This window comes from Ornithodoros turicata, chromosome 2 (genome assembly GCF_037126465.1).
Source record: "Ornithodoros turicata isolate Travis chromosome 2, ASM3712646v1, whole genome shotgun sequence".
Taxonomy (NCBI): Eukaryota; Metazoa; Arthropoda; class Arachnida; order Ixodida; family Argasidae; genus Ornithodoros; species Ornithodoros turicata.
This window is the reverse complement of record NC_088202.1, coordinates 126,310,026-126,323,377: the sequence shown is the minus strand read 5'-3', so window position 1 is coordinate 126,323,377 and position 13,352 is coordinate 126,310,026. Positions and strand designations below refer to the sequence as shown.

The 13,352-nt window shown below is 40.6% G+C and overlaps 1 protein-coding gene across 2 annotated transcripts in view; it reads left to right on the top strand.

Moving 5' to 3' along the window:
- Positions 1-13,352, top strand: part of LOC135386070 (homeobox protein abdominal-A homolog) — a 35,401-nt gene that overhangs the window by 17,662 nt on the left and 4,387 nt on the right. For both annotated transcript variants that reach the window (XM_064615791.1, XM_064615790.1), the window contains exon 2: positions 12,228-12,305. In XM_064615791.1, coding sequence (XP_064471861.1) covers positions 12,228-12,305 — 78 coding nt within the window. The remainder of the gene's footprint in view (positions 1-12,227; positions 12,306-13,352) is intronic.

Sequence of the window (13,352 nt, the reverse complement as noted above, 5' to 3'; positions counted from 1 at the left end):
CGTACTTCTCAACAGAGGGAAGCTTTATTGATTCGATAAGATCGCGTCATTCTTGAAAGAGAAGCAGTATTGTGAACATTTACTAATTCCATCTGTAGGTCGCCTTAGATAAGACATGGATCATATTTCTTAGTTTTAATGTAGCGCTAGCGTTCATAATCTGAATGAAACAATCGTTTTATCAGTGCAATCCTACTTTACGCTATCATCAGATACCACTCGAAATAGAAATGTGTCCAGTTTCTCTAGCTGTGTCGCTATATGTAATTTTCACACGAAACTCCTTTAAGCACCATTTCACGAAAATTTGGGGGTTCACTTTTATGAACTTTTACAGTCTCTTCCGAAGAAAGTTGATTCCCTTTCCTTCTTTTTTAGAAGTTCATCTTCACTCGTCACCGCACTGCTTTCTGTTATTATTGCCATTAATAACTATTTTCACTAATATTACCTACTAAAAAACTGAATAATACATTTGAATAAATATTTCTTGTAATCACTATTAACACACTTATTAACACTCCTTTAGTATGTTATGACGTTGTTATGACTAGGCTTCCGACTTTTCGGATTTATCCGATAGACTCCGATAAACTCCCTCCGATGTTTTTGCAAAACATCGGATTTATCCGATAAACTCCGATTTTTCCAACGCCCACGGGGCGGCCTTAAGGTTTTTCCTGTTTCTTTCTTCCTTTGTCCCCCTTCTTCCACATCTAGTTTTCGACTTCAAACTGATTCACAACTGATTCACAACAAGAAAAGGTCATAAGTGGTAGCCTCCTTCAGGGTCGCTGGCCGCATGAATGGCCCAAAAGGAGGATACTACACACACTTTTCCCATCTGTTCTATGTATCCTCGACCCTAGTGACTCTACTTGACCCCGGGTACTGGGCTAGTTTGGCACAGAACAGTTCTGTATTCGTCACAACTGCTACTCATTTTGAGACTGGACACCATTCACAATTTGTGCAAATACATGTTTGTACTTCAATAGCTCTGGGTATTAAAACCAGAGTTCGAGGTAACGCGTTACTGTAACTAAGTTCCTTTTTCTGGTAACTTGTAACTTAACTCGGTACTTTTGCGCCGTGGTTACTTTCAGAGGAACCCGTTCCTTTTTCGGGTGACTTTGCCAAAGTAACCTAAGCTAAATTCCAAGTTACTTTTAATTCGCTTTTCACTCACGTCCACATATTTTCTTGCTTTCTCTCCAGTTCTTTTATGTCATTTTATGCCATAAAACGTGATATACAATCAATAACAGTATTCCATTCAGGGAGTAAGAACGCTGCCATTGAAATGAAGCTGAACCATTGTGCGCCCACAGGGAGTAAGATGCAAAGCGTTCGAATTGTGGCACATAAAACGAAAAAAATCTAAGTATGTTGCACTCCTCCTCGGGTCTAACTCAACTGCTCACGCGCGCTGCACCTGTGTATTGCTATTTTGTGTCCGAAGTAACTTGGAAGTAACTCGTTCTTTTTTGTAAGTAACTCCGTAACTGCGATTTACATTTCAGGCTGAAGAACTTCGTTACTAACTTAGTTACATTTTTCACACGGTAACTTAAATCGTAACGAGTTCTTTTTGACGGGTAACTTGTCGAATTATGATTAAAACATCCGTGCGTTACATCGTGTGGTCTCAGTCAGTTTTGCTCATCTTTCCTTGCATTGTCTCTGCTCCGCAATACTCCGAAATTGGCGCCGTTTATTTTTCAGACTTTTTAATCCTCCGGGAAACTCCGAATTTCCGAATAGTTGAAAACTCTGATAAACACCCTCCGAATTTTCCAAAATGAAAACTCCTAAAACTCAGAACCCTAGTTATGACCCATGGATATTGGCTCACACGCCTACTATATTTTCTGAGGTTCTGACATAAATGACCATGTTGACGAGTTAGTATAATACAATTTCGGTGTATAGGCTTGAAGAAAATTGTGAAATCGTCCTCAGTACACGAAGATTATAGCCACTCCAACTTAGGGAACCTTGGCTGTGACTAACGAATAAATAGCTCCCCCCCGGGCCCGCGAATGCTCTCAAAGAAAACAAGACGATGGCGGCATTGGGACACACGCCAGATCGACGTCTGTTTGTTTGACGTTTAGGAGTAATTGGGTGAGGAACATTCGTGTTCTGGACGCAATTTTCATCTGCTGTTTTCCGCCTGTTAGCATTCATATGGGCAAGATAAATAATCCGGGTCTGTCCACGCGCATTTGCGGCGTTTTGCCGCTCCAGACAGAAAGTTGTTTACGGCGCCGCCGCATCTTAAGTGAACAAGGAGTCAGTTTGTTCTTCGCATGCCTGAGCTTTTAGTGCGATGAACTGTTTGAAAGGTTTAGTTGTCGCGTACTCTTTCATGTTTATGTAACTTCATGGACGAGTTCATCATTACTACAGATTACCAGAAATGATTTTAGTCTCGCGCTTTTTGGGCTAAAGCATCATATTTTTCTTACGAGATCCAGCCACAGACAAGACCGCTGGAGCAGTAAGTCTCATGCGTTCTGATTCTGCATAAAACTCACTATTTTAGTAGAGCATCGGAATAGAATGAAATCTGAATGGAATTCAGAAGTATTAGCCTAAGGCTACGGCGATTGCATACTTGTTTTTCGCAGCAAACACTGTAAATAATGTGCTGTACGGATAAAGGTGAACGTATTTTATAATTGCGGAGCGTTTTAGCATTAATGTTAAGCGTAGTCCGCAATGGATATTTCGCTTGCTCTTTCTCACTGTTTCTTCTGTGCACAAGCAGTTCTACAAATGTTAAATTGCGCCGTACAAGCTGTAATTGAGTTAGTTAGTTAGCTAGTTGTAGCTTAGTAAACTTGAATTAGTGTAATTGATTGATTGATTTTAAAAGAAAAAATGGAGATGGTAGTCTCGAGCCACTCGGGACTGGCTAATTGAACTGTAAATGAACTGTAGCTATATGTCATAAGTTCTTTACATTAGTGAACATTTTTCTGCTGTTCCAGCTTTGGCTAATGGGTAGTCTCGAATTAAAGGTTCCCTTTCGTGTATAAACATCACTATTTCGGAAACATTACACAAACCTATGAGGGTAACGCAATCTCCCTGTGTCGTGTTCTGCTGTAATTATTTTTCTCTGTGTAATTCATCGTGTGGGCGTTTTTGTGACATTATTTACCGCCATGCATTAACATATGCATTAGAAAAACTTTCCACACAATAATCTTGTTTCTGTGTTGTTGATTTAGAAAAAGAAACAAAAAAAACTTTTAGTATTCTTCAGAATAATTATCGTGCCCACTTTGTTATTGGCATTTTCACAATATCAAGCACTGTTTGGCACTTAATATTTGCTTTGTAAAGCATGTTTTAATTATTTAGTGAAAGCTATGGGTGCACGTGTAAAAAGCATTGTCATCTTCACTCAGCCGTACTAGGGACAACTGGAATGCAACTACGAATAACTGAATCACAAAAACATTACGCAACAACACCGAACCACCTCGCGTAGACGATTCAGCACTTTGATCTTATATTCCTTTGCCTTCAAAAGTGGCTGGAACTACTTGAATACACATTCGTTTTCATGCGATTTCGGCGTGCTCTCTAACTGTAGTATATGAGGAATGCACCACGCATATTGAAACTCTTACGCCAGCTTCAGGTTTCTGTATTAATCTGCGTACAAAATTGGTTTATTCTACAGTCGTGCCCAACGGGTTTGAGACTTACATAAATGTTTGTTTCAACAAGAGTTAGAGCCTCAGTTGCCGTAGTTGCAATTTGCATTCACTTTAGATCGATTGTCATGAAGTGTGATCAGATGCAATTAATTACAAAGCCTTTCCCGATCATGAAAATTAATAGAATCGCTGAAACCCTGTTCCATTCATCCATGTTAAAAAATGGCCTGCAAAGATTATTCCAGCGATCTCTTTGTCAGCTTGCAGGAAAGTGATAACGACGACAGAGGTATAGCTGAAGTCGGTTTCAAAAATAAGAGGAAGCAGGTTGCTTTAAAAGAGGGTGGTTCATTGAAATGATTGTCTTCTTCTCATAACGATCGTTAAGTCCAAGGAAACACGTGTAATCATCATTGTTCTGCAACAAAATGAAACATTTTGCGAAAATATCTAGCAACAAACTGTGAAGAAACAAAAGGATGTCAGTCTCAAAACTGTTTATCGCGACAGTACAGTTTGTCGCTCACAGAAAAATACATTGTGTTTGTAAAATTTAGCGTGCAGCTTTGTTAAATATTTGATTGGATTCTGAATGACGTCCATGTATTGTAGGTATGCAGCCATGACGTCGGGCGTAACGCAGAAGCAGCAATGGAGTAGAAAAAGAAAAAGAAAAAAAATAATCCTGGCATGTGTTCCACACCATTACAATTCCTACTGTCCCACTTAACCCAACGAACAATTGTTTCTCGTAGATAACAGGCACGTAACATTCACTCTACTCACGTTCGTTGAAGTCAATCCTTTCTGTATCCTGTATCAGTACTGATATTTACTGTCGTTAGCGGCAGACTTCACCACCGGTGTTCATACACCGTCCAATACTGCAGTGTAACGACTTCACTGACTTCACTGTGCAACTGCGACACCTACGCAAAATCATTATTGGGCGTTTGAAGCCGTTGTAAATCCATCAACGCGTTTCCCTTCAGCTTCCCTCTTTCTCTCTAAAACGGTTTGGACAAAAATGACAGCACTAGGTTTGGAAAGTTCCCCCAATATTGCCTGAAAGCAGAAAACGACGAGAAAGCATTGTTCAGATCGGAATCTTGCGGCCATTTCATTTTCACATTGTCCTCCTTCCCACTTTTCTTTGCTGTCCTTTGCTGTTCCTGAAGATTGCGGTAGGCACGCGGCCAGCGATGCTTCTGGTTGGTCCATTCCACTGATGCTTTACAATGGCTCTAGAAAAGAGAGAGAGAGAGAGAGAGAGAAATATAATTGAAACTTTCACTTTCTCTGGCCCTGTGAATATAGCGTAAATAAGCTGCGGTGCCAGAGTACATTTCTATATCTTTTATAATATCATTATGAGTAATTACTGCGAAGGTAGGTTTTATGATTGTGCGAAAGCTTCAGGGATTAATGTTGACATCCGGCATTAATGTCAGTAAAGAATTAAAGGTGTTCTTCAGTAGCATACAACGTATCCATAGTAATAAAATGGATAAAATATTTTGAATCAAATATGTTGAGAAATTCATTTTGGATGCGGTCTCCGCCAACAGTCACAACTGTAAAAGGTCGCGGGGCACAGCAGTTCCACGGAGACCATGCGATAAAAAAAATTATTAAAAAATTATGTATTTTGTATAAACATCTACACACATTACTTGTGCTTTATTGTTGCCGTTTGCAACTGGTAATGTTCGTGTCTGCTTTGCATAGGTGTACTGACTTGTGGCTCTAATCCCGCTGTTATCCGGCACCAGGTCAAATAAATTGCAATCACAATTACAACCGCAGTTCATTTTCCCAATGCCATTTTAATTGCCTGTTTCTAACTGCAGATTAGCAGTAGGAGATGAGCGTTCCTCCAGTATGAAATTATTATTGCTTGGAATTATTATTGTTTTTTTTTTATTAGTTCTGCTTTCCGTACATTTACAGGGTGGTGCCACACTTGCTGCTTACTTTGAGATAGATTCGAGATTGAGTTTCAGACTTGAATTTTTATACATATTCTTTGCTGCTCTTTAATGTGCCGGCCTTGCACACAGAAGAAAATGTGCACCGAAATGATGTACATGTGTGATTTGTTCAGCAGACATGTTTCTGTGGGAAGGTTCATTCGTGCATACTGCACTCATCGCCAGCAACCCCTGGTGATGTGTGATATTTAACCACATTTTAGCACTACACGTGCACTGGAATAATAGCCGGTTCCTTTCGTCGAGCCACAATCTTTCTTATTCTATATTTCTAATCCTACCCAATCCATTCGTGCATTACGTATATCCTGCTACCTGTGCATCCATGCATCTTACTCGTTAGCAAATGCTGCATCACTTCTTGATACGTGGTGCAACAACAAGAAATAAGTGATGGCGATGTAGCGGCATGGTGCAACATTGCACTATATGTATGCACTCAGGGATACTTTAGATAGCGATTTATCGTTATCTATTCCCGGTAAACTGCCGTTAACGTAACGGGCGAGGAAGTCATTTACATATCGCACCTACACCTATTTATATACGCATACTAACACCGCTAACACGACACACTTAAAGACGAGCACACATTGAGCACGAAGTACCACTTTGAATAATCTTTTTAATCCCTCTAGCACGACGTTACAAACATTTAAAAAAAAAACATTTCCCTATCAGAAAGAATAGTGCATCTTCCATATCACCAGCAGGCCGAACGAAACATTTTAATGGACTCTATTTCTAAAGTGTACGCGTCTAAGTCTCAGACAGATGCTTTTTTTCCTTGAGGACCAGTAACGGCCATTGATTTCCCCTGAGAGATAGCGGAACTAGTCGAGCGCGTACACATAAAGAAGTTCTAAGCTATGCTAAGCGTGTGATGCATCGTTATCACAACGATACGCCATTTGCATTTGCATTTAATGGACATGGCTATCAGCGTTGGCGTCGGGCTTCGTTCATGTGTGACACAGACTGCATGCGAATAACAGCGGGTGTGTGGAAGCATCTTTTGTATTACGGTGGTGTTATTCCGAGTCACACTGGAAACATATTTCCTTAATTTTTTTCTTACATCGAAGAACGGTTAACAGATCGAATACGATAAATGTGTTTTTCTGTAACATGTTATTATTCTCTTTGTTCTAGTCTGTTTGTATTGAAGATTCTGTGCCGTAATAAATCTTTCAGTCGAGAGTCAGCAGTCGTCCTGTGTGCTATTCTTCCTGTCCTTGCTTTGTCTTGCTGCTATTATACCATCATGTCAGAATACGGACTACCCCGACCTTCCACATTAGTGAAATAAATGTGTTGTTCGGTTTCTGTAGTACTACACATTAAATATAATAATTATAACACATAATATAACACATAAAAATAATTAATGCAGAAGAGTTAGCTAACAAAAGTACCGTTTTATGGCCTGGAGATTTCGTTAAAAACGAAATTTGATGATGAGCCGATATAGCATATCTCTTCATCCCCGTACGGAAAAAAATATTTTCAAACAGTGCCCCTAATTTGCATTGACCGTCAGTCCCACATGAGTAAACGTGGCGACAGCCATACACAAAATTACGTATTCAGCCCCCTTCTACAAGCAATACTCGTCAATCTCTTACTCAGTACTGTTTAGAAAAATTAAAGCTGCATTCAACCCTACTTCTCTATCCCTACTCAAATCCCATCCCTGGCAAAGGAAGGAACCTAGTAGCTAATTTTGTTCTCCCACTTGAAACCGATAAGTCTTCGAAATTCTACGTCCTATACCGGCGATGACATTCAGTGAAAGAGCCATATCTGCTACATCACCTGCCCTAAATCCGTTCCCAAGTAACCTGAACCTCATCAAACGCTGTGTGTTGGAATTGATGCGTTACCACATCTTTAATGTTTACCACCACTATTATAATCTCAAAAACAACGTTCGATTCTTTTACCATCAATTTTGTCATCAAAGATCGCAAACAGGGTCATCCTCTTCGGATAATTGTTACCGAGCACAAGACATGGCAAAAGATTATCTCCGGATGCATTGAAAAAATTTCGTGAAATGTATCAATTTCTCGCATTCTATCAGTCTGTCGACTTCTGAAGAGCTCCTATAGCTGACATTAGCCACTACCACTCTTGTAAGATGCACATTTGGTCTTTTACCTAGGCTGAGGACGGCGAAAAGGACATAACTAATGGACATAATTAAGGACATAATAATGAGGACTCGAAAACGACATAATTGCTTTCCACACATATACAAGTATACCTGTTTTGTCTGTCGTCCACTATTGTCAGATTCAACGCCCAGTTGTTCACCAATCCAAATGTGTTTGTATACGCTCTTCGATTGCTTCCAACCTCAGCGAAATTTACTTTTCAGTGCTAGATCAATATCCTATTTTTCGGCCACTTCCACTGCTACTATCCTTATACGCTGCTATGTTGATGACAATCTTATTCTAGCTTCGCATCCAAACAATTTAACAGAACTGCTGAATCATGCACGACGCAGCTTTCCAGAACTGGTTTTCACTTCAGAAGAACTCGCATATGGTGCCCCACGGTTCTTCGATTAACTTTCTTTTTAAACCGGAATTTCTATTGGGAATATGGCCTCACGAATGCAAAGCACTTCCTTTCACTAATTAGTTGCCACCCAAAATCTGTTAACTATGCTATCATTACGTTAATATTTTCTTCCGCTATCGCAACATCTTGCACACACAAAGCTTCATCAGAGGCTTCTTGCCAAATTTCCCGCTTGGAAAAAGCAAGCTATATATGCAACCTACTGACCATTCACGTCCTTTAAATTCTACCTCATCACCCCCACCCCCACTCCCAGAACAAAAGAAAGAAAAACTGTTTGCCCCACAAAAATCTCCAACGCCCTATCGTTCTTCCATTTTTTCATGGGATAACACTCCTTGAGTAAACTATTCTCCACACAATTAATAATAACTAACTAAATATAATTTATAATAACTAAATTCACGAACAGCAAAAAGTTGTCTGTTTATTCTATCCCATGCACTAAATATGGTAACATTATTCAGACAGCTCGGTGCCTCAATCACAGACTTTGGGAACAAGCAAATGATTTGGACAAAAATTCGAATACTTCTGGGATCTGTAAACATATGATACATTGCAAAAACTGTTAGCCCGTTTTTTTTTCGCAGGCAAAACCTTTTGTTGTTTTGTAGCTAGGTGAATTGTCAAGAATGCTGTTGGAATCCCATTATATTTTTCCCGCGCTGCAGTGCGTGTGAGTAACACATCAGTTGTGCTCACACAGGGCAAAATGAACTTACTCAGCTAGAAATACCTTGTAAATCTTTTCTGGCCATGTGTTTTCTCAATTCCACTTTTTGATTGACAGTTAAACTTCAATTATATTTTACCATCTATTAATATATATACAGGACTGTTGCTTCACCTTTCCAATATTTCCTCGATCAAAAACGCCCCTGTTCCTTCACTTTTCAATGCTCCTGTTAGCCGTTGCGAGACTCACGTTACATACATCAAATTCAGTTTCATCGAGAAGCCGAACTGTATTCGTTCTCTTCACTTTTGTTCTCTTGCTCTCCGTTGCACACGGTGTAGTAACGCTTCATCGCTGGTTTTAAATCTGTCTTGTCGGCCTTGTAGTGTTTGTCTGCCTTCTCAAGCTCAAGGAAATGGTCATTTTGGCTTAATGTCACTTTTGGCTCTTCACTTACTTCCGTGATATAACGCGGCTTCACAACGAAATTGCTTCGATTGATTTGTAGCATATGTAACAATAACTTCGGCTACATTTAAAATCTTCGGAAAACCCAGGGAAAACCTCAGACAGCGCAGCCCGTGGTGAGTTCGAATCCGAGTATCGGCATAGTTCGCCCCGAAGTCGGCTCAGGACGCATACTGATCCCTCCCCCCCCTGTCCGCCAATCCCCCACTCCTTCCTGCTGTCCTCTCTCCATCTGTCCACATCTGTACGCCGCTCATAGCCACAGTTGCTTCGCAGCGCTAACACGGAATGAAAAACAAACATTTACACGTGTAATTTCGGGATATGCTGGTATTACGTATGATCACTTCTTTCGGTATTCTGTCATGAGGATCGCGCCGTTGGGCTGCTGCAACTGACATGACCTCCGATCTGATGCGCAAGATGGAGTGACGCGAGATGTACCGCACTGTATTCATTGCCTACACACGTACCCCTCCCCCGGCACACTCTTATGTAATACCCCTTCCATGTTTAAAGTAAATATGTGTAGAACCCCAGGTGTACATAGCTGCGTAATCATTTGACTCCGTGCCAAAAGGGAGAAGGATAAGTAGACTAATTAGCAGCAACTCCACAACATTTTAATTCTCCGTTTGTGCAACTTGCAACGTTCAAATAAATTTTTGACCGATCTCGGTTTTACTGTCTTTCAAACATTGGGCGTTGCTTAATCGCAATATGGCTGCTTAGCATTATATTTACAAATTTACAAAGCCAATTTTTTTAAGCCGAAGCCATATTGCGTAAAGCCATATTGCGTATATATAGCCAAGTTTTTTAAGCCATTTACAAAGCCAAAGCAATTTACAAAGCAAAGTTATTTTTTCTACTCATCCAGTGCATCGTAAATTCTATAGCCCTCCAAATTTCACCGTTCGGTTAGTAATTATCTTTTAACTCGTATTTTTAGCAAGTCTCCAGCAAGTATTTTCTGCAAATACCACTTCTGAAACGGGATATATTACCTCTTACTAAATAATATCAACTGAAAGAGATGACCTGCTGCTAATCTACCTGCATTAACCGTACACAGGCTACTAGCTGTCCTTCTGCAAAATATTCGTGAGTTTCAGTATATAGGAAGATCTCTACGAAAACGAAACGATACAGGAAGTTAACAGATCCATGCTTTTAGAAATGTGATGTCACGCGCTTGAAAGCAAAAGGGCGACTGGCTCATCATGTTTCATCACCATTACCGTGGACCCCTTCCTCTTTCCTTGCTTTAATAAACATATCCTCCCACCTCTTCCGGTATACCAAAACTCGACTGGGCCGTTTGCCTAGTGAACTGGATTCTTCTGCATATACAGGGTGTATGCAGAAAAACGTGACCCGCATTTAGGCACATAGCTTGTTGCCACCCTAACTAACGAACTTCCGGTGGCGCACGATGGCGCAAGCATTTATGCGTGCGAAATCTGTAGAAAAATTGTGGAAACCATACCTAACTTAAAAAATAAACGGAGCAACGAAAACGTCGGCTTCCGTGCATCAGAATAGGGCAACATGATGGACAACAGGGTGTATGTGAAAGGGCAACATGGTTCTCGTAGGAGAGTTGTGTTCAAGTACCGCTAGGGGAGCTATCGGTGCATAAATCGAAACGATGTCCCACATGGATGCTCATCGGCAGTACCCCTAGCGGTGCCTGCACATAACTCTCATGAGACCGAAATGCACTACCATGCACTGTCATGACCGCCCTATTCTAATGCATGGAAGCCCATGTTTTCGCGCTCTGTTTATTTTTTTACACTGAGTATGGCTTCCAGGATCTTTTTGTAGCTTTCGCACGCATAAATACGCCGTCGTGCGCCACCGGAAGTTCCTCGGCTAAGTAGACAACGAGTTACATGTAAAAATGCGGGTCATGTTTTTCTGCACACACCCTGTACTTATGAATCAAGAAGCAACGCTTTCAGGCAAAAAGACAGAAGCCAGTGGAGGCTGTACATTTCCGTGCACAATTCCCCACTGCCTTCTAACGCGTCACATGCTTTTTCAATAAAATAATTCTGGAAGCATATCAAGCACTACGGAAAGCTTCCTTTCCCTCCCGTCTTTCTCCTGTGGCTTTGTTGTTTGCTTAATTATCCACGATGGCATGCAGAGAAGATAAGTTTTGATAAAGAAGCACGCGAGCCTTCCAGTCCTTTCCTTCTGTTCTCGTCGTGTATAATAATACGAAACATCACCAAATAGCGAAATAGTATGATCATGACATATAACACATATGAGTGCTCCCATCTTCTAACTTTCGAATTACGGCAGAAGAAAAAGACAACAACAACAACTAGAGTAGAAAACCTGGCGAAACGGATTTTTTTCCATCCACGCGCACTGTGGACCCGATAATATACCCACGACCCCTATCCCTTTCAATACCATGCATGTCAATGCTGAAGAAGGTGCCCATAAGAGAACAGTCTGTTCGAAATATCGACTGCTCTCGTCCTGAGACTGTTCCCTTAACAAAAAAACAAAAACAAAATCTAGTTTTTATGGCTTGTAACATTTCAGGCCTGTCAACTATGCATTTTCTTCTTCAAATGCGGCCCCTCTCCAGTCTCAAAACTTATGTTCGTTGTATCATTTGGGTTCCCCACCTGGATAATTACTCACTTTACGGGAAACAAATAGTGAAATGAACTTCGACTATATACTGCACACCGTAAGCAATTTGAAGTAAAGTGGAAGTATTCAGAAATGTACCTAAAGTAAACTTGGTATACCTCAAATACTCCTCATCAGTGAGACTAACAATCGTGCTTTTACTTGCAGGGTCGGCGTTTCGTGCAGCAGCACAAAAGCTACACCACCGAGTTGAAGATTATCCGCACCCTTTCAACCTATTTGGAGGTGCGTACATGATTTCCCTTGACATTTCTCCAATTTGTAACCCTATTATTGAGAATGCGTTACGAAGCAAATGCTCACAACACACTCGTCAGTCGATCTGCAGTTATTGAAGTCTGAAAACAAAGACCGAAGTACCTGAAAAATCACTGTAAGCTCGTGGCCATTAGTTTCTCAACAGGAAGCGTGCTTTAGGGATTCACGATTTGCGAATTTCGAATACGCCGTAAGTAATGTTTCTCGTTCATATGGGCAACCGCCGAAAGAACAGTTTGGAATCGCTTCATGGTGCGCGCGCGAAATTTTGTGTATTTCTTCTCCGGCGCTCAGCGTTGTAATCCATCCATCCATGTAATGTCCATCGAAAGCCAGTTTTGAGGAACAAGAGAGAAAAAAATTAATTTCAACGCAAATAATGCGTTCATTTCAACGCAAACATGGCTCCTTGGTAACATACTGAGAGGAAATGGAGTGTAAAACGCCTGTACTTATCCGAGCTGAGCTGAGAGTGAGTGGTATACTGGGACCGACGCATTACTGGGCAACAGAGCATAGTTTTCATTGTGTCAAAGATGTGGTACTGTAGAAAAGTGAAATCATATAAAGATTGGATTTTCATCGCATGTTTTAACGGATAAAAAATCATGGGTAGAAACAGTTATGGTGTATGTGTACACAGTTATATGAAAATGATCGTTTGCCTTGTACAAGACAAGGGAACTTAGGTAAGATGTAGTCTAAAGCTGCGAAATTTAAATATTCGGATCGTTTTTCCAGTGTCATTAAACGATGATGTGCATGTAAAGTATGCATTATTCGCCTTTTGTTATTCACCAATTTTCACCGTGTTTAGCACAGCCGGAAATCTCGTCTTTGTGTCGTACACGCCTTGTACATTCCGCCAAGCTTTCAACGAACGGCACACAATTTTGCCCCAGCAGTGAAGGAATAACCTAAAAGACCTAAACGGCCTTCCTTTCACGCACAGCTTTTCGTTAACCTTTTTTTACTTTGACTTTTATTTATTTGTAACATTGTCCTTTCGCGAAC